Source organism: Miniopterus natalensis, chromosome 12 (assembly GCF_054644295.1).
Source record: "Miniopterus natalensis isolate mMinNat1 chromosome 12, mMinNat1.hap1, whole genome shotgun sequence".
Taxonomy (NCBI): Eukaryota; Metazoa; Chordata; class Mammalia; order Chiroptera; family Miniopteridae; genus Miniopterus; species Miniopterus natalensis.
The window spans coordinates 65,458,587-65,480,067 of NC_142092.1; the positions used below are offsets into that span (position 1 = coordinate 65,458,587).

Here is a 21,481-nt window from a genome sequence, read left to right on the forward strand (position 1 = left end):
GCCAGGGCTATCCCCATTTTATAGAGAAGAATGCTGAGGACCAGAGAGAGGGTAAGTATCTGGTCCAGGGTAACACAGCCAGCAAACCGTAGAGTCCGAATCTGAACACAGGCTCCTGGACTTGGAGCCTGTGCTCTTCATTTGTGGCGGCAGAGGCCAGGCAGAGACATGTGGCCTCAGAGGACAGAGCCCAGTCTCTGGGGAAGTCAGTCTTTTTTGTTGGATGAGGATAGTGCAGGCCAGGCTGGACTGCTCCTTTCCCAGCCCCCTTTATTCTCTGAGTGGCGGGGTGTGCGCTTCAGACCAGCAGCTAAAGGCTCAGATATTCAGCTCTGCCCCAAAGCCCTGGGTGACCTCCGCATCTCACATCATCCCGGGCCTCGGCTTCCTAGCTACCAATGGACACAATTTTGGCACCATCCGACTTTGAAAGCTCAAGAACATCCTGTATCTCAGGTGAAAAGTCGCCTTAATGGTAATCATAGAATTATTAATAAAATGTCTTGGCTTTGGCCAGGAGTAGAGGAAGTAAGTGGGTGGTGGCCGAGGTGACAGCTGGCTGGAGAGGTGGAGCCAAGGGAATGGGTGGGGAGGGGGCGGGCCAGGCAGCCTGGAGCTCCTGCGGAATTAGAGACACACCAAGGTTCCGGCAGTTTGTAGCTGGCTTCCCTGCTCCCATCAGCCGCCGCTGCACTATGAGCCGTGAGTCTTACCCGGGTGTCCCAAGAATCCACTTTGTCTCCTGTGGAGCGTTGAATGCCACGCTCAGCCCTTCATCTGTCTCTCCCTACAGGATGGAGTCTTTCGCTCCGGTTCCCGCTGCTCCTGCTGCTGCTGTGGACACCCCCGGTCCTGCCCGCAGATCCCGGGGAGCCTGCGCCTGGTAGGCAGCCCCGTCCGCACCCCTGGCCTGGCCCCTTTTCCTCTCCTTCCATCGTCCAGTTCCCCTTTCTGCGCGTGGTGGTGGTGCCTGGGAGGAGGGAGGGGGCTTTGTCTGTTAGTGGGATGGGGGGCTCTCTGAAGATCCCCGGGGAGTGTGACCTCGGCTGGGGTGGGTTACAGAGCTCTTTTTGGGGAAAGGGCAGGCTGGAATCTCCTGTGGGCTTTGGGAGAAGGGCTGGCTCCTTTCCAGCACCTTCACCTGTCCTGGGCCCCCCGAGGCTCAACACCACTGCTGTTTCCTGTGGGGGCCTCTTTCAGAGGAAGTCACTGCAACTGCCTTGGGGGGGGGGCTGGCTAGTTCCCTTTCTCCAGCCTCTGACTTTCTGGGGATCCATCCAGATTCCTAGCCTGGTGAAGCTCTCCCCTGAGGAGGACTTGGGCACACTGCCCATTCTGGGAAGACAGAATTGGAAATACATTTACAGAGCTGGTTTCTTCCCTCGAGGCTTAAATCCTGTCCCATGAGGTCCCCACTGGGCAGATGAGGAAACTGAGGCTCAGAAAGGTGCCATAACTCCCCTCAAGCTCACAGAGTACATGGTGGGCTCAGGGCTTGGACTTTGATCTGACTCTAGGCACTTTGCAAGGTCTTTCCACCAAAGGCCATTTCCACAGAAGACCTTCCCCCTCCCCTGACAGTGGGCCCTGGTTTCATCAACCCAAAGATGATAGGGAAAGTAGGATCCTGTAAAATCCCAACACCCCTGGCCACCACCATGCATGTACAAGGTTCCAGGTGAAGGAGGAATTCAGCTCCTTCCGCAGCCAACCTCCCTCCCTCAGCATGTGTGTGCACGTGTATATGTATGTGTGTGTAGAGATAAGTAGAAAAGGCAAAAACCAAAATGGCACAGACCATGGCCATTTATATGTGTGTTCACACATGTGCAAGGCCTGGACACAGTTCCCTCCACCCCCGCGCTGTGAGATCCAGCTCTCTCTGGGCCTCCATTTCCCATCTGTAAAATGGGGGTAAGAGGAAGGGAGCAGGGAGTGGGCCCGAGCTTCCTGCTGTGATGCTCCAGGGGCCCGATGCTCAGAGGAGAGGAAAGGTATCCATGTGGACTGTGAATCAGACCTGGTTTCCTGGAGGAGAGTTTGAGTGGGTGGCACTTGGGGAGGCCAGGGAGAGGATGGAGGGGCTCCAGGCAAGAGTTTGGCTAGGAGCAAAGGCCTAGTTTATGGGAAGAAGAGACAGGCTCATGTGGCCAGCTCTTTACAGTTTACAAAGCCGGCTGCGGGTGTTCACTTCCTTGGTGCTCACAACAGCCCTGGAGATGTGACAGTCCCATTCTACAGGAGGGGCTCTGCGGCCCAGAAGGGGTGAGCTCATTGGTCTGAGACCCTGGTAACAGAGCCGGGTGACCAGGCTGCCCCAATGACCAGTCTTGTCAGCTTCTGGATCCGCCCAGTGCTTCCTGAGGCCCGTCCAGGACACCAGGGTAACCAGGGCCCGACTGCCTGTCTTCCTGGGTCTTTCCACTAGGGCCCAGGGAGCCATGGTCTGTGCCATTTTGGTTTTTGCCTTTTCTACTTATTTTTATATCATTATATTTTTAAACAGAATAGTTGTTGTTTTGTTTTTCATTCTACAAATAGTCCATGAAGGTTAGCTTTTCTGCTGGAGCCCGAGACACAGGGCTGAGAGAAGCTCATAGTCTTATGGGAGAGACAGGAATGCCAGCAGACTGCCTCCCAAGGAGCTCAGGGCCATGACTGTGGGGCTCAGGGGAGGGAGCAGTTGAATTGAGGGAGGCTTGTCTGAGGCCAAAATGGGAGACCTGGACCCTGAGGAGCCGGCGAGTGCGGGGGAAAGAGTGAGACTTTCCTGTGAAACTCTGTGAGGGTCTCTGTTGCTGATGCAGGAGCTGAGCCTGCAGGGCTGAGCCGTGGCAAGCAGAGGGGAGCATACGGAGCAGTGGAAGGCACTGGCTTCCAGGGCCTGCAGTGCCAGACCTTGGACCTCAGGGTAACTGGGAGAGTGGGTTGGATAGATGACTTGGGAGGGAGTGAGACTGGAGGTGGGAAACCATTAAGGAGGCTGCTGCAAGGGTTAAGGAAAGAACGGGTGACGTGTTGGGTGCGGGGCAGAGGTTTGCGCTGTACTTTCAAGTTTTTGAAGGAATGAATTGAGGTCCTAGGTGCCTGGGCACCTGGTGTGGGAAGCTGAAGAAGCCTGTGTTTGTCCCCAGAGGGGCAGCCAAGGCCGATCCTCCACGAGATGAGGGCTGCAGATGGACCTGGAGGCAGGTGTGGGGGAGAATGTTGTTTCTGCCTCTTGTGTGGCGGCAGGTGGTATCCAGCTTGGAGGGCAGGTGCCAGGGGGTCCGTCATGCTCACCTCCAGCTCTTGGACTTGGCTTAGCCCTCTCTCCCTGGCCCTAGCCACGACCTCAGTGCCAGGTGGAGGACCCTGAGGTCAGCTAACCCTGGCATATGGGGTGGGAACCCAGCCTATTCCAAGACCTCCCTGCTACTCATGGGGGCCACCTCCTATCTGCAGCACCAGCTGGGTCTGCGGGCCGGGATGGGGCTTCCTCTCCAGCTGGGCTCTCCTCCAGCTATGGGAGCAGCTGTCGGGCCTGGTGTGGTGGTGCCTGGCCTCTGGCTGCCGCCTTGGGCTGGCTGTAGGGGCTGGGGCCCAGGTACTTTTTTTTCCCTTGGTAGCTGCCAAGCCCCTGGAGTTTCTCTAAATATTATTCTTAGGGGATTTCGTTCCAGCCTCTCACTCCTGGCGCCTCTGTATCCTGTAGGACTTGGTGTTCCCCCGCTGTGTCCAGAGCCCTGACTTCTGGGCTGGGGGATATTTCTATGCCTGAATCCTCAGAAGATCCTGGAGCCAGGCTTTCCTGTCCAGGCCTTGTCTGTGGGAATGTGCCATATGGGCCTGCTGATCAAGCCCACCTCCGGGGTGGCTTGAAGACTCAGTAGGGGCAAGTTGCAAGGTTGTCTGCTGATGGGAAGGGGAATCACAGCAATGTAAATAATGGAGAGGGATAGACTGTCTCAACTCAAGACCAGAGAAGAAGGGGGCATGTAAAGAGAGGTCTCCTCAGAGCTGGTCTGCTCCATCCCCTTCCTGGGATACACAGAAAAATGAGGTTGAGAGGGTGAAAGGGACTTACCCAAGCACACAGAGCCAGCAAAGAACATCTACTCTCTGGCACATCTTTTCCTAGCACCTACTTGGTGCCTGACCCTGTGCTGGGTGTGTTTCTTATACAAGGTGTCCTCCACTGAGCTCAGAGCTGGGCTGATGTGAAAGCATGCAGGAGTTAAGTTAGACTGAAGGAAGGCCTTCCTTAGCTCTCTGGTTGTGGTAAGGGATGGTGATCCCTGGAGTTCCGGTTTCACTCATTTAGGATTTCCAGGTCCACCTCGAAGGAAGGGTGACAAACCTACCTCCCCTGGGATCATTCCCAGCCCAGGGATCAAAGTGACTCTCCCGCTCCATCCTTTCCCCAAATCCAGGCCTGGAGACCTCTAGGAGGAGGAAGGGAGCAGAAGGGAAAGTGGCCCAAGTCTTGCCTCTGTAACTTGGAAGCAGGGGGGCTTGGGTAAGCGCCTGCCCCCCGAGCCTCGAATTCCTTACCTGTGTGTAGAAAGGTCTCACCCACCCCTCCTAGGGAGGGCTGAGCAGATAACGGTGAGTGGTGAATATGCCAGGCTGTAGAGCTCTGTGGAGCCCTGCCTTCCTGGCAGTGATCAGGCTCACCCCTGGGAAAGCCGCTCCCAGGCTCCTCTCTGCCCACCCTGACACTCTTGCACCCCAAAGGCAGCAGTTTTCCTTGCTGGGGAGAACTTTTCCTACCCTGGGGCAGCTGGTGTTTGTGGAAAGATTGCAGAGGAGGAGGGAGGGAAAGTTGGACAGCCAGCCTAGGGGAGGAGCCCCATTCCACACACGGGCCCCTCCTGGCAGGAGAGGCATTTCTGCTCCTGCTGCGGCAGGACTCTGGGGCTGTGCAGGAAGTTTTCAAGCTAGTTTCCGAGTCAGCAGCCCAGGGCTGGGGAGATGAGAGAGCTCTTTGGCCAAACTTGAGGTGGCCTGTTTCTTAGCTTCATTTTATTAATTCCACAAACATTTGTTGAGCTCTGGCCACCACATCTGGATCCCTCCAGGACCTGGGTTGAGCTCCACTGTGTACCCAGAGGAGAAAGTTGGGGCAAGTGTGGGCCCTTCTCTTGGGGGCTTACGGTGGAGAAGGGCAGGCCAAGTTGGAACATGGAGCCGGGGTGAGAGGCAGCAGGAGTAGTGATGTGTGAATATCCTGGGGAGGCTGTCTGTCTGGTGTGGGCTCAGTTAGGAGGGTCAGGTGGACTTGGAGGGAATTTGCCAGGGAGGAGCCACAGCCTGGGCAAAGGAAGGAGAAGAGCTTTCGATTTTGGGACTAAGGGACAGGGCTCCACAGAATGAGCTGGAAGAACCTCTTGAGATCCTTCTGAGATCCCTACTGTGGGAGAGATGGGGAGACTGGCCCCCTGGGTGGTGGGAGGGCCTTGTGTGCCAGGGTTGGGAGCTGGGCAGTAGGGCTCTGGGGCAGGTGAATTAAGCAGGTGAGCAGTGTTCTGAGCAGGAGGAATCAGTGAGGAGAGTTCCAGATCCCTGAGCCTCCCTGCCATTTCTGGGCTGGTGGTTGTGGGAGGGGGAGGCTGGGTCCTGCCAGGTCCCTGCCCTGGGTCCTGCCTGCTGGTCCGTCTGTGTCAGCCTGATAAGGCCTTTAGTACAGCCTTCTTTCCTCTCCATTGACCCCTCCCCCTGCAGGGGCCACAAAGATGCCATTGTGGGGGTGTGGGCAGTTGCCAGGGTTTAAGCACAATTATTTGCATGATTCTTATGATTTGCTTCTTGCCTGTGTGTGTATGGGGGGGGTGGGGGTGGAGTTGGTGGTGGTGCTTGGGGCCCTCTCACAGGTGGGGACCAGGAGGACCCTGTTGCCCAGGCCTCATGCTGTGAAGTGAGGAGGGGCCACACCTTGTGATCATGCCCTCTGATCACAGCACCCTGAGATGACTTCCCAGGCTCCTCTTGCCTCTTGATACCCTATAATCAGTTTCACAAAGAACAGAAGTTCCCCATAACTTTGGATCTGGGCCCAGATAAGGAAGTATGTTTGCAGAGGGGAGCCTGGCATTTTCTGTGGGAGTCAGGGAAGCAGCCCCTGCCAGGAGCCAGGAGCCAGGAGCCAGGAGCCAGGAGCCAGGAGCCAGGAGCCTGGGTCTGGAGGAGGGCCCTGCTCCACTCTGTGTCCTTGGCCAAGGCTCTAACTCTCTCTGAGCCTTGGTTTCCTTTGCTGAGCACTGAAAGAGCACTGAGTTTGCTCTTGAAGAATCGCTGAAGCAATGGAGATTGAGCCAGGGGGCTGTGCCTGGTGAAACTTGGGTTAGACTCAAGGAGGGACTTCCTGGTGGGGGTTTCTCCAGGAGACAGGGGGCTGATGCCAGAGCTCTACTCACCCTCTCAGTAGGCTTTTACAGCCACATGTCTCCTGTTCCCTTGGTCCCTGACCTACCTCAAGATCCTAGAGCACAGACCCACCTCCCCTCTCTGCATCCTGTCAGGGATGGGAGCTGAGACAGCTGAGGCTCCACTCAAACCCATACTCTCCGCAGGGTTCTGGGAAACTCCTTTCCTTGGACTTGACTGCTGAGTCTGTAGGGTGGGCTGGATGTGAAGGGGTGGGCAGTTGGTCTGGGTGACTCTCCTGGGTTCCCCTTAACTGGCCTCAGTTTCCCTATCTGCAAGTGGCATTATGATACCTGCTTTTCCTTCCCTTTTGCAACAATAGAGAGCTGGGCTGGTGGGCGATCTCATCTTCCTGGTGTCCAGGTGCCCAGAGGTTGGGGGCTGGTTTGAGAGAGCCCCCCATCCTGGCCCCTTTTCTCAATGCCTCAAACCCTGCCCTCGGTGCTGGGCGCTGACTTGGCAGGAAGTGAACACTCTAGAAGCCTGTGGCTTCAGGGTCTTATCAGCTGTTTCCTAGCCTTTGATGCTACAGCTTGGGGCCTGGACTCTTCCCCTGCCCCCTCCCTTTTCCCCCGTTGGTGGCAGCAGGGAGGGAGGGGGACTTCCCTTGGGGACCCTGATGGGGCCACATTGGAGATCCAGAGCAGGGCCTAGAAACAGTAGGCCTGGGGGCTTTTTGCTCATGGCTGTGGGAACACTGAAGTACACTGAGTTAGGACAGAATTGCCACTTGAGTCCAGGCCTCTGGCTCCCACGAAGGGTCACCCGAGGGTGATCTCTGATCTCTGTTTCTCACCGACAGTGAACCCCTGTTGTTACTACCCATGCCAGCACCAGGGCATGTGTGTCCGCTTTGGCCTCGACCGCTACCAGTGTGACTGCACCCGCACCGGCTACTCGGGCCCCAACTGCACCGACCGTGAGCTTGGGCCCCTCCCACTTCCCTGGGCTCCTCCTCTGAGACCCCCACCTCCTGCCCTCATCTCTGGCCATGGCTGACTCTCCTTCCTCACCTGGCTTTAATCTCTGACCCTCCCTGACTCAGTCCTCGCTCCCTGGTTCTGGGCTCTGTGGCGAGTCTTCCCCGCCCAGCCGCCCCTCACTCCCTGGCCCCGTCCGGTCCTCACACCTGCTTCTGGCTCTGTGACATGTCATCACTCCCAAGAACCCATCCTTATCCCCACCCCAGATGTCCTCCCCTGTTGCATCCTGGCCCTTGGTTCCCATCTCCCTCCTCTGCCAGGAGGGCCCAACTGAGTGGCTCCCACTGCCCCCGCAGCTGAGCTGTGGACCTGGCTCCGGAATTCACTGCGGCCCAGCCCCTCTTTCATCCACTTCCTGCTGACGCACGGGCGCTGGTTCTGGGAGCTTATCAATGCCACCTTCATCCGTGACATGCTCATGCGCCTGGTACTCACAGGTGGGTGGGGGACAAGGTCCCCCTAATCTGGAGGAGCAAGAAATCCTGCCAGTTCTTGAAATTCTTGGCATCTGATAAGGGCAGTGGGTGGGGAGACTCTATGATGCCAGATAAAACAAGTCCAACTGAGAGAAAGTGGGGAAGGGGGGTCTAACTGGGGGGAGGGAACTCCCTTGTCACCATTATCTTTGCCGTTTACAGCGCGTTCCAACCTTATCCCCAGCCCCCCCACCTACAACTTAGCACACGATTACATCAGCTGGGAGTCCTTCTCCAACCTGAGCTACTACACTCGTGTTCTGCCCTCTGTGCCGCAAGACTGCCCCACACCCATGGGGACCAAAGGTAATGGAGGGGGGTTAGGGGGCTAGGGATCACAGGAGATGCCCAGTTCTACTCTCTGGGGAAAAGCTAGGCAAAAGAGCAATTACTGACCCATTTCACAGATAGGTGGACCAAGGCAAGATATATGACATATTCAGAACCAGGGTAGAGGACCGGTCTGGAAAATGAGGACAGGAAAGGGTGGTGGAGGGTTTTGCCTGAGGTCACCTGGAAAGTCAGTGACAGAGTCAGACTAGTGTTTCCATGACTCCAGGTTGCCTCTTTCCCTGAACCTTGTCTACTGAATGGGTGGGATCCTGCTGCGATGCGAGTGCCTTAAAAGTTGAAATGTAGGAGGGAAGTAGTAGTATGCTTTTATTGGTTCTTCACTGATGCAAATAGCTTTACATGCTTCATCAATGCAGTTTACATATAAAGTCAGGTTTGTTTCTTTAGTTATCCAAACTCCACTCGGTATCATTGGCAGGGGTCTTTCTCCTAAGGCCTTCTTCCCACCCCAGTCCTGACTGTCCAAAAACCTGAGCGTTTACCCAGCTCAGAGCCATATTTCAGCTTCAAGTACAGAGAGGACAGGAGAGGCATCAGCCCGCCTCTGCCATCACTTCATTTCCCACCACTTGGTGTCGCTGTTAAGCCCTGGTCCTGTGCAGCCCCAGAGTTATGTCCTTCCCAGGTTCAAACATGCAAACATATAGATGTCCTTACTTGGGTCTCATGGGCACCATGCTGATGGTTTGCTACTACACCATGCTCATGTGTAGCTACTATTCCCAAAGCACAACCATTCTGCCAGAATAGCTGGGTCTCGCAGAGCTTCTGGACTCTGCTAACACTTTGCTTAGACCTGTCCAAGTTCCCTTTCGTGGAGTTCGCTTTGGGGTGCTTGATGTCCTTTCCTGCTAGAGGAAACCAGTCAGCCATTTCAATTCAAAGAGCTAGTCTTGAACCTTCACCACTGGGCTGCACATGGGGTGTCTGAAAGGATGCCTTTACCAGAACACAAAAATTCAATTATTCCTTTCTGCAAGGGCATTGGGTACTGAGTCATCTGACATTGACAGAATTAAGGAAGGACACTTAATACTTATTCTCATAGTGACAGACACCTGCTTCAAGGTGACTTTACCCCAGACGCAGAAAGACTGGCATCATTTAAAATAGGTTGGCAAACTCCAGTCTGCAGGCCAAACCCAGCCCAACCCCTGTTTTGTAAATAAAGCTTTACTGGAACACAGTCACACTCATGAAGTACAGTCTATGGCTGATTTCCTGCTGCAATAGCGAAGCTGAGCAGATGTGACAGGGACTGTATGTTGGCAAAGCCTCTGGACTTGGCTATCTGGACCTTTACAGAAAACATTCACTGATCCTTGATTGAAAAGATCCCACCTCACCAATTCTCTGCCATGCTTACATTACTTCATGCACTTCTCCAAACCACTGCATAAAATAGGTTTCATTTGTCCTACTTTAGAGAAGAGGAAGTTGAAGCTCAGAGGGATGAAAGTACTTATCGGTGTTCACATGGTTTGTGAATGTCATAGCCAGTTTCAAACACAGGCTACCTGCTGCTCCTGGGCTGGGGAGTCCAAGTTCTTTTGTTTCTTTGTTTTTTTTCTTTCTTTTTTCTTTTTGGTTGAGTTTTTCAACATTGAAACATACACAAAAGCTGAGAGGAAAGTAAAATGATCTATGTATCCATCTTCCAGTTTCAAGACTTGTGCACAATTTGCCAATCTTCTTTCATCTGTCTTCTCTCACCTTACTTTTTATGGGGTATTTAAAAGCAAATTCCAGGTATTATGCCACTTCACCCAGGTCTACTTCTACGGTCTTTTGGTAGAGAAAGTACAAGGGGCCATCTGATAGGAGGGAGGTGGTCCTTGGAGGCCTCTCTGGGCTTCCTGCCCAGACAGTTTGGTCTGGTGAGCCCAGAGGCCCTGGGGGAAGATGCAGAGAAGAGGCAGCTATTGCTCTTTCCCACCTCCCCAACCAGGGAAGAAGCAGCTGCCAGATGCCGAGCTCCTGAGCCGTCACTTCCTGCTCAGGAGGAAGTTCATACCTGACCCCCAAGGCGCCAACCTCATGTTTGCCTTTTTTGCACAACACTTCACCCACCAGTTCTTCAAAACTTCTGGCAAGATGGGTCCTGGCTTCACCAAGGCCTTGGGCCATGGGGTGAGTACCTAGGAGGGGCTCAGGGCTTCCCTGGGCCTAACTTGGCACTTGCAGGACCTCATGATGACCTGAGTGGACTGTCTCTCTGTCCTCAGGTAGACCTCGGCCACATTTATGGGGATAATCTGGACCGTCAATATCAGCTGCGACTCTTTAAGGATGGGAAACTCAAGTACCAGGTAGCAATGGACATGGGGTGGGGCATTGGGAAGGGCCTTCCACCAAGGTCTTCCCTGGCAGAGGCTGTTGGGGGCCCTGGGTGGTGTTCTGAGAGGGCCAGCCGCAGGAGCTAGAGCTATGTGAGAGGAGACAAAATCAACCCTGGGAGACTGCCAGGCCAGAGATGCAGATAAGGAATGGAAATGGCCTCTCATGTGCTCCTGGGAGGTAGACTTTAGAGCTTGATAAGAGATGGACATTTCCAGTTTGCCTTTGTTCATTTAATTTCCCACCATGTTAACTGGACACTATGAGGTACCTGGCACAGATTAGGGAGCAGTGGTCATGATAATCATGGGCACTGACCTTTAGTAACTCACAGCCAATTAGGAGCCACAGGCGTAATACTAGGATGCTAGTTCCACAAAGTCAGTTTGTCTGTTATTTTTAGCACTGTACAATAGAAATATTATGTGAGCCACAGATGGAATTAAAACTTTTCTAGTGGCCACATCAAAAGAAGTAAAAAAAATGTGAGATTGATTGTAATAATATATTTCATCTAACCCATATATATCCAGGAATTATCATTTTAGCATGTAATCAATAACAAAATAAACAAAATATCTCACATTCTTTTTTTTTATGCTAAATCTTCGAAATCTGATCTGTATTTTACACTTACAGCACATCTCAATTTGGCTGCCAAATTTTCATTGGGATATAGGATCTGGATTTAGATTTCATAAAATTCACAGTTGAAAAAGAAGATTCACATGCCCCCGTTGTTCTAAGTACACTTAAAGAATTTCCAACAGCTGAAGTATCAGCTTCAAAACTTAAACCTAAATTGAGAAAAATAAACTGAGCTCTTCACTCACACCGGCCACATTTCTAGTGCTCAACAAACTACGCGTGGAGAGGTTACCACATTGAACCGTGAAAATCCAAACAAACGAGAACCAAAATAGAAATTTTACCGCTGAATCTTCAGGACTAAGGACAGTACGTGGCGCATAGTAGGCCCTCGGTGTATATTTATTGAATGAATGAGGAAACTGCCATACAATCGATTACGCCTGTGATAACTGCCCCCAGGGAGAAGTCACGAGAGTGTTCACAGGATGGGGAAGTCTTCCCCAGGGCTTAGGAATGCACGGAGAGTGGCAGGACCTTTGAGGGTGCATCCGGGGGGCTAAGGGGAAAGGGCGCTCCTGGGCAGCAAGGGCACGTGTGCCCAGGCCTGGGGAGGGGGCAGCCCGAGTGACCGGCAGGGAGAGGCCCAAGGAGGGCGCTCGGACACCGGAATGACCGCGGGTGAGGGTGGAGGCGTCTGCGGGGCCGTGTTAAGGATTCTGATTTTTGCCCAGAGCAGAGAGAGGACTTGGAAGGGGTTTAAGCCAGGGTGTGCTACCAGATGTGGGTTTTTAAAGGACTGCTGAGAATGGACTGCCCGGGGGCAGGAGGAAGAGTAAGGAGCCAGTTCGAGAGGAGTCAGGGTAGAAGATGGGGTGACTCAGATGCCGATAGAGGGGGTGGGGGTAGGGAGAAATGGGCCCCATCTTAAGAGCGATCTAGGAGGGAGAACTGACAAGTGTTGGTTAGGGAGGACGGCAGCTGTAGGAGTGGGAGGGAGTCGGCTGTGGTAGGTGCAGGCGCCCTGCCCGTCCCCAGGCTGCCAGGTGGCCCCATCCTGCAGATGCTGGACGGAGAGATGTACCCACCGTCGGTGGAAGAGGCGCCTGTGCTGATGCACTACCCACGGGGCATTCCGCCCCGGAGCCAGATGGCCATGGGCCAGGAGGTGTTTGGACTGCTTCCCGGGCTCATGCTTTACGCCACGCTCTGGCTGCGTGAACACAACCGCGTGTGTGACCTGCTGAAGGCTGAGCACCCCACCTGGGAAGATGAGCAGCTCTTCCAGACAGCCCGCCTCATCCTTATAGGTGAGGACTCCAAAGCAGCCGTCTGGGAAGGCTGTGCTCTCTGTCCTGACAAGCAGGGGGTGGAGGGCTTGGGGACAGAGAGCTGGGATTAGAAGCCTAGCTCTTCTGCTTATGAGCTCTGACACCTGGGGCAGGTCCATTCCCCTATGTGAGCCTCAGTTTCCAAAGCTGGACACTGGGGATAATGATGTTTGTAAGGACTTGCTGAGATGATGAATGGGAAAGCCCTCAACACATAGTAGCCTTCAGCAAATGGCTGTGACGGTTGATATTAGCTGGGTGACTCTCAGTCAATTTCAGTAGCCATCCCAAGTCTCAGTTTCCCCATGTACTGCACCCACATGCACACAGTGAGATCCCCAGCCTGTGCAGGTCAGACCCCAGCTTCCCGGGACTTCAGGAATCCTGTTTCCTGCCCCGTATGTGTCTGCCTTCCTGGAGGTTGGTAGCTTCTAGATGACTCAGGGACAGGATATTTTTGTGTCTCCTACGGGGGCGAGTCTGCAGCCTAAAATGTCAGATGGCTTCCTGCCTGGGAGCTTGGCCTCTAACATCCCATTTAGCCCGTGTTCACTCTGAGTCACCAGTAAGCCCCGTCCCCCATCTCTGGGCACCCCTGGGGGTGGCTGGTCTCAATTACAGTGCCTGGTTCACTGGAGCCTGGAAGAGCCAGGCAAGAGGAATACGTGCAGCCAAAGAAGGGGCTGCTTCTAAAGTCCCAGTGTTGCAGAGACCTTGACCACAGAGGGCAAGTCTGTGGCTGGAGGCTGCCCAGCATATTGACTGGTGATAAAGCTGTGACCAAAGTTGATGAAGCCGTATATCCAGTGCTTCATTTAACCCTCCCCAACAACCTTATGGACCAGATATGATTACTCTTGTGAAAATTAAGATTCAGAGAGGCCAAGTAAATTCTCCAAGATCACTCAGCAGAGGAAGACGAACCAGGTCTGGCTGCCACCAAGGTTTATGCTATTTCCACCACTGCACCAGGGGAGCTCGTTCCCGAGTGAGGAGGGGTTGCAGGCCTTGGTCTGATCTTCTGCAAATGTGCGAGTATGTGGTGGGCATTTGCCCCTCACACCTGCGCTTGGTGCTCCTGCTTCTTACCTGCATGCACAGATTCCCTATGATGCCAGGCCCTGTGCCAAGCCGCTTAGATGCTCTTTTCTCTACTTCTCCCAACAATGCTATGAATATTATTATACCGGTATCATTATAATACACATTTCATAGATAGGGAAAGTCAAGTTCAGAGAGGTTAGCTAACTGGGCCCAATCACAGGTGGCTAGAAATGGTGAGACCAGGATTTGGACCCAGGTCAGCTGACTGCAAATCTGGTGGGTCCAGATCAATTTGCTAAAAGCCTATTTGTCTAATGGCTGACTGGCCAAAATATCTGTCTCTTTTACTATCTAGGTGACCAGTTTTCACTTTGTTATGAGATGTTTAATTTGTTTCTTCCCTGGCTCTGTGCTTTGTAGCTGGTTACTGAGGGAGCAGAAAAAAATCTATGCCTAAGAATTCTGATCTGTAAGAAATATATTTGGGACTAGATTCACCTTCTGTCCACAGTGTCCCTCTCTTGCTGCTGCAGCTGCTTTCAGGGGGGTCTCTTCCAAATTCCCCCACTCTCCTTACAAGCACTCCCAGAGTCCTCACTAAGTTAACCTCCACTTTCCCATCTTTTGTGGCCTCTCTAGCTTCTCTCAATGGGCTGTAGGAGGGTGGCCACCCAAGGGTCGCAGAACCAGTTAGACACTTTCTTTGCATGTCCTGGTTAGCTGGGCCCCCAACCTCCCTTTGGAATGTAGGAGCTGCTGGCAGGTTCTTATCTGGCCAACTAGAGACAGAAAGGTCCATTTTCACACCCCTTACCAAAAAGACAAGTGAATGTAGTTACATAAAATTAAACAACAGTTAACAGCAATAAAGAAGTACAAAGCAAGCCCCTTTCATGAAACGGCCTTCTTCCCGAGTGGGGGGCTACATCTTGTGCTCTGCTGACCCTGCTCCCAGGGGAGACCATCAAGATTGTGATCGAGGAGTATGTGCAGCAGCTGAGCGGCTACTTCCTGCAGCTCAAGTTCAACCCAGAGCTGCTGTTCGGCTCCCAGTTCCAGTACCAGAACCGCATTGCCATGGAGTTCAACGTGCTCTACCACTGGCACCCGCTCATGCCCGACTCCTTCAAGGTGGGCTCCCAGGACTACAGCTATGAGCAGTTCCTGTTCAACACCTCCATGCTGGTGGACAATGGAGTCGAGGCCCTGGTGGATGCCTTCTCTCGCCAGAACGCCGGCCGGGTAAGCCTGGGGGAGCCTTGGTGAGGGCAGGTGGACACGGGGATCCTGCAGACCTGGATCCAAATCCCAGTTTTCTTTTCTGAAGAATGGGGACAGTGGCACCCCTGCAGGGTGGCTTTGAGCATGCCTTCATTCATTCTCTTGTCCTTCTGTCCATTTGGCGATGCCAGGCGTTGCTCCAGCTGCTGGGGATATAGTGACCAAGATCGGTATGGTTTCTTGAGTCCTTTTGGGGCTTACACCTTAGAAAGGCAGAACAGTCATATGGTAGCTAACATCATTTGAGCACTTCTTGCATGGTAGGCCCAGTGACAAATGCTTCTCCAAAACAGAGCATGTTAGGGACCACAGGCCCCCAAATCCTCAAAGCCTACAGGGCTCTGGGAACTTGGAAAGGGGCTTCTGCGCCAGGGTTGGGGACAGTGGATGAGGAAGTGATGTTTGAGCAGAGATCTGCAGGATGTACAGGGATCGCCCAGGGAAAGGGAGTGTGTAATGGCAGGGATGACTGCGTTCCGGATGGAGGGGGCAGCATGGCAAAGGCCCCCAGGGCAGAGGGCATGGTAACCTGAGGACCAGGAGGGCAGTCAGGGTATGGTAATACATGTGAAGATAGATGCCTGAACATACTAGGTCTTTATTACATCAGAGGCCTTTGTTATAGGCTGAATGTCCTCCCCACCCCAATGCATATGTTGAAAGTCCTAACCCCCAGGTTCTTAGAGTGTGACTATATTTGGACATAGGGTCTTTAAAGAGGTGATTAAGGTTAAATGGGGTCACTGGGCAGGCCCTGGTCTGATTGGTGTTCTTATGAGGAGATCAGGATATAGACAAGTACAGAGGGAGCCATAGGGAGAAGATGGCTATCATGAGCCTCAGAATGAAACCAACCCTGCCAACACCTTGACCTTGGACTTCTGGCTTCCAGAATTGTGAGGGAATAAATTTCTGTTGTTTAAGCTGCCCAGTTGGTGGTACTTTGTTATGGTACACCAGGCAAACTAATACAGCCTTTTCCCCTGGAATTCCTAACCAACTCCCTCCTCAGTCTCCCTGTGCCCATGTTTGGAAGCTCCCATGTCCTTCATCTCAGCTCCCTTCATCCCCCGTTTCTCTGTAATCTTTGCCCCTAAGCCCTATCATGAAGCTGTGGCACCACATGGATTTAGGTTTCCTAATGGTAATTTGGCTGAAATTAGCATATGCTGCCACCAGTGGGCAGCTGCTGGCTGTTTTATGGCCACTCTTTTCTGTGGGGACACAGACATGAACAGAGACAATAGTTTCTGTGTGGGGCTGCCTGGTTTCCAAAGAACTTTCAAGGCATGACCATGACAATGCATGTGAAAAGCTCTGTTGTTTTCTGGCACAAGGCAGAAGGGCAACGGAAGTGTGTTGACTCCCAGGATATCAAACAGAGTGTGACAAGTGATAAAACAGGCCTTCCCCTGATAATCACAGCACATGGCTACCATACTGGGGTCACCATGTGACCGACACTGTGATAAGTGCTTTGCATGCTTTATCTCTCTTACTTCACAACCATATCAGGTGGATGCTCTTACCTTCCCCATTTTTGCATAGGAGGAAACTGAGAGTTAGCTTCAGTAATTTGCCTGAAGGTTCCTGTATTAGTTTCCTGCAGCTGCAAAAGGACCACAAACTAGGTGGCTTTAAATAGCAGAAATTTATTCTTTCATAGTTCTGGAGGTTAGAAGTCCAAAATGTAGGTGTTGGCAGAGCCATGTTCTCTCTGAAGGCTCCAGGGAAGACCCGGTTCCATGCCTTTATCTCAGCTCCTGGCGGTTGCCGGCAACCCTTGGTGTTCTTTGGTTTGTAGAAGCATCACTCCAACCCGGTGTTCTCCTTGTGTCTCTGGTTTTCTTTTTATCAGGGCATCAGTCATTGGATTAGGAACCACCTTATTAGAGTATGACATCTAATTATACCTAGTTCCAAATAAGGTCATATTAATAGGTTCTGGGGGTTAGGACTTCAACATATCTTTTTGGGGCCCACAAGTCAACCACATAGCTTGTAAATGGTCGAGCTGAGAGCCACACTGGCCACTACTAGCTTTGCTCCAGCCTGTATGATTTCAGCCAAACAATGCTTTTCCTCTTTCCCATCTAGTTATACTCGTTCTATCCAAACAGAACCTTCCTTAATAGGATGTTGGGGGTTCCCACCCAAATTCAAAGTGTTTGGGAACAGTGCGGCTGGTTAGTCACTACAGTGGTCCTCCTGGTCCACTCCACATTTTACAGATGAGGAAGCTGAGACTCCCAGGGGGTCCCTGAAGAAGCGTGGCAGTGGCAGACCTAGCGTCAGGTGCCCGGTGTAGTGAGGGCTAGACTGAACCATGCTCTCTGTCCCTGCTCAGGAAGGACTCCTACCCTGAAGTTCTTTTCCAGGACAATGTGGCCAGGCTCTCAGACCATGGCTGTGTTTATCTCTTGGCAGATTGGTGGGGGTAGGAACATAGACCACCACATCCTGCACGTGGCCACAGAAGTCATCAAGGAATCTCGAGAGCTGCGGCTGCAGCCCTTCAATGAGTACCGCAAGAGGTTTGGCATGAAGCCCTACACCTCTTTCCAGGAGTTCACAGGTGAGCAGCTATTTCCTGGACACGGTCTCTGCCCTCAAGGAACTTGTACTGAAGTGAGGGAAACAGAATGCACCAATACACGTGGCCAGCACAGCACTGTGACTGGGATTACGGGGGGGTGGGGTGGCAAATAACCCCACTTGGGGAGAGAAGGTGGCTTCTGAGCTGGATTTGAAGGATAAGTAGGAATTTTCTTGGTAAAGAATATAGGGAAGAGCATTCTAGGTAAAGGAACAGAGAGTACAAAAGCACAGAGGTCATAAGGAATGAGTCTACTATGGATAACAGTCTTAGATCTGACTAGAGCAAGGAGCTTATGTGGGGGTGGGGCAAGAGTAGTGATGGGAGGTTGGGGCCAAATTGTATAGAATCTTGGATTTTATGCTAAAGATTTTGGGTTTCATTCTGTCTAGGGGATCTTAAATACACATTTATGGGCCAGCTACCTAAGAATTCACTTAGAACACTGATTAAAAATACCAAATCCTAGATGTCTCTCCCATATACTCTGATTCAGTAGGACGGGGTGGTACCCAAGACTCTGTGTGTGTGTGTGTGTGTGTGTGTGTACATTACATCTCTGAATTCAGTCGAATGCAGGCTCTTTTCCCTGTGTGTGTTGTTGCTGATCCCCAGCTGTTGGACAGCAAAGTTTGGGAACCCTTGTCACAGACAATGGGGAGCCACTAAAGGGTTTTGATGGGGGTGTGACATGACCCATGGCTATATACTAGTGTCTTATGGAGGGTGGATTTGAGGTAATAGGTAGGGAAGTTCAATGTCTGTCTCCTGATAGCCCTATCGCTCAATCTCTGTGTGAGCTTCGACAAGCTACATCACATCTCTGAATTCAGTAGAATGCAGGCTCTTAGACCAGGATAAGGCCTTAAAATCTGCCTGTGAAGGAAACAAGCTGGATAGCTTTCCCTGTTGTCATGATCAGGTAATAGGGCACAGAGAAGTGAGATGAGTTGCTCAAGGTCACGTGCTGTTTGGTGGCAGATCCAGGCCCTTGACTCCTTCAGTAGCAAATTCCTTCCCTAGAGGAAGCCCTGGAGAAGGGTCAATCATCAGGCCAGGTTTTAGGGCATATATGTTCAGTTGCTCAAAATGTTTTTCAGAAGTCCTTTATTTTCCCCAGAAAAAGGTGACTTTTTCCCTAGAAAGTTCCCTCCCCAGATTAACCTCAATGGATGGCATCATGATTCTGACTCTAACTTCTCCCCCTCATAGGAGAGAAGGAGATGGCGGCTGAGTTGGAGGAGCTATATGGAGACATTGATGCCTTGGAGTTCTACCCGGGACTGCTTCTTGAGAAGTGCCATCCAAGCTCCATCTTTGGAGAGAGTATGATAGAAATTGGGGCTCCCTTTTCCCTCAAGGGCCTCTTAGGGAATGCCATCTGTTCTCCAGAGTACTGGAAGGCGAGCACGTTTGGTGGTGAGATGGGCTTCAACATCGTCAAGACAGCCACACTGAAGAAGCTGGTTTGTCTCAACACCAAGACTTGTCCCTACGTTTCCTTCCATGTACCCGACCCCCACCACAATGACGGGGCTGGTGTGGAGCGGCCGTCCACAGAGCTCTGAGGGCAGCAGCATTCTGGAGGGTGGAGCTTTCTGCTTGTCTTTCCAGAGTGCCGAGGCCAAGGTTAATGGTCTTAAACGCTGGGTTTCTAGTTTGGCATCGAGAGTATGAGGGCTGAAATTTAGAACTTCGTGTTTTTCACTGACTATGTGGAGTGTTGTGGTCTTGTCATTCTAGAATACTGAATCCCTGGTTAACTACCCAGAATGTTAGATCAGGTTTTCACGGGGGTGCCAGAAAACTGGGTTCCTGGGTGACCGCCTAGAATGTCAGATTTCTGGCTGATTTGGAATATAGGCATTCTAGAATGTGGAGCTCCTGATGAAATCACATAGAAAGTTAGAGGGCTCTTATTTTGCATTCTAGACTTCTGATTGGTGAGCCAGAACACTGTGTTCCTGGTTGCTGATCCAAAATACTGGCTGGTATGCCCGATCAGTCCTGGTCTGAATGTCTAGGATGCTGATGTGATTCATTTTCCTGTTCAGGGAGCTATCCGCAGAGCAGGAGAATCTGATGTCTAACAAGAATGCTCCGCCTGAACCTGTGCCTGCACTGAGGGGGAAAGGAGGTGGGTGTTCTTTCTGGGACCCAAACTCAGACCCTGGTCCAAGGATATAGAGAGAATGAGTGGGCTTTTTCCAGGCCACTGGTCGGAAGCCACCAGAGCTCTATCTCCATCCAGGTCTTGACTCAAAGCAGCTGTTTCTCACGAAGTGAATAAAATTCTTTTTCCAAATTGCCTGCTATGTATCTCTTTTGATCCCATCCCAGAAGCAGAGGCAACACTGGAATGACCTTTCTTCCAGCCACAAGCCAGATGTGCTCAAGGCTGCAGCATGGGACTTTCCACTGGGGTCCCTGGGGCTTGTCACTGTCTACATCTTCCACCACTGATGCTTCATTTACCCCACGGGTGAGGCATCACCTCCTCCAGGCTGCTCTCCTAAAACACACGACTCCCCAGCCCCAGGAGATGTAGCATTCAGCTCCCACCGTCTGATGAAAACAGCTTCCTCCCCTTCAGAGTGTACAACAGAGATGAAGGGCATCTGGGGAGGAGAGCACTTACTGTGTGCCAATTTTACACATTTAATTCTCACGAAGGAGGTGGTCTAAAAATCCCCATTTCAAAATGGAGGAAACAGACTCAGGATGGTCATGTGACATGCCCCCGCAGGTGCCAGAGCCAGGTTGGGGCTCAGGTCTGGCTGAGCCTAGAGCTGTGCTCCATCCCTCCCACCCCCCTGTCCAGTTTCCTCTTGCTCCCTGGTTTGACTCAGTTCCAGGCTTGATCTCATCTGTCTGGCTCAGGGTCAAAGGCAGAAGGTGGGGTGTAGCCTCCAAATTACTTGCGTGCTATTTGTTTAATACAAATATTTTCTTTTTTAAAAAATATTTTTAATATATCTTTATTGATTTCAGAGAGAGGAAAGGAGATGGAGAGAGAGAGATGGAAAGAAACATCAACGATGAGAGTCATTGTTTGGTTGCAGCCCACAACCCGGGCATGTGCCCTGACCGAGAATTGAACCCCAGTGGCCTGGATCCTAGGTCGACGCTCAACCGCTGAGCCACGCCCGGCCGGGCCAAATATTTATTTTCTTAACTGCTTATTACATGCCAGTTATTGTCACAGGCTAGGGCCTATTAGAGCGATGAAGGCAGACAAAGTGCCTGGCTGGCGTGGCTCAGTGGCTGAGCATCGACCCATGAACCAAGAGGTCTCCGGTTCAATTCCCAGTCAGGGCACATGCCCGGGTTGCAAGCTCAGTCTCGGGTGGGGGGCCTGCAGGAGGCAGTTGACTGATGTCTCTCTTTTATGAATGTTTCTATCTCTCTATCCCTCTCCCTTCCTCTCTCTATTAACAACATTTTAAAAAAATGACAGACAAGAGTTCTGCCAGTGTGGAGCTCACATTCCAGTGGGAGGAGAGCAGACGCTAAGTAAGAAAACAGTAAGGGTGATCTCCTGTCTCACTCTGCTCTGCCCTCCACTGCTTGACCCGAGCACAGAGATAGACCCTCCCACCCCCAGATCCAGCAAAGAGAGGTGAGGTCAGGAGAGGAAGGTAAGAGGTGGAGAAAGGTCCTTCGTCCTCTGTACTTCAGGCTGTAGAGAGCCTGGGGGACAACAATGGCCCAGAAACAGCGAGGGACGTGGGGTCGACACTGAGGGTCCCTGGGGCTGGGCTGCCTGTCCTATGGTCCAGAGAGCCCTTGCTTTTCTTCACTTGGCTGGAGCTGCCTCCACCCCCCATTGGCCTGTTGACTGCAGAGAATGCAGTCTTTCCCTGCTCCCCCAGTTGCTCTGATCTGGAAGGGTCCCTTGGGTGCTGGAAAGTGGGCATGAAGTGCTTGTATCTCATCTTACTTGCCCGTATCTATTTCCCCTCGTCTGAGAATACCCCTACTTTGCCTGAGAACCCACCTCTCTTGTTAATTTCAGTCTTGGTGGTTCCATCAGTGACCCCCTCCTGGCCACAGGGTGGACCTGTGAGTCAGTCCTGGCCAACTGGA

General features: G+C 52.2%; 1 protein-coding gene across 1 annotated transcript; it reads left to right on the forward strand.

The window, feature by feature from the left end:
* Window positions 1–810: 810 nt before the first annotated feature.
* PTGS1 (prostaglandin-endoperoxide synthase 1) lies at window positions 811–19,700 on the forward strand. The gene is made up of 10 exons (XM_016211091.2): window positions 811–883; window positions 7,208–7,324; window positions 7,685–7,825; window positions 8,027–8,170; window positions 10,167–10,348; window positions 10,444–10,527; window positions 12,207–12,453; window positions 14,474–14,760; window positions 17,227–17,374; window positions 18,608–19,700. The coding sequence occupies exons 2-10, from the start codon at window positions 7,246–7,248 to the stop codon at window positions 18,961–18,963; spliced, it is 1,668 nt and encodes a 555-aa protein (XP_016066577.1). The 5' UTR covers window positions 811–883; window positions 7,208–7,245; the 3' UTR covers window positions 18,964–19,700.
* The last annotated feature ends 1,781 nt before the right edge of the window (window positions 19,701–21,481 follow it).

What these genes read in the sequence shown, in the direction of transcription:
- PTGS1 (XM_016211091.2), top strand. Translation starts at nt 7,246, where the DNA reads ATGTGTGTCCGCTTTGGCCTCGACCGCTACCAGTGTGACTGCACCCGC. An exon ending in GGGCCCCAACTGCACCGACC is followed by an intron (nt 7,325 to 7,684) that starts GTGAGCTTGGGC and finishes CTGCCCCCGCAG; the next exon opens with CTGAGCTGTGGACCTGGCTC. An exon ending in CCAAGGCCTTGGGCCATGGG is followed by an intron (nt 10,349 to 10,443) that starts GTGAGTACCTAG and finishes CTCTGTCCTCAG; the next exon opens with GTAGACCTCGGCCACATTTA.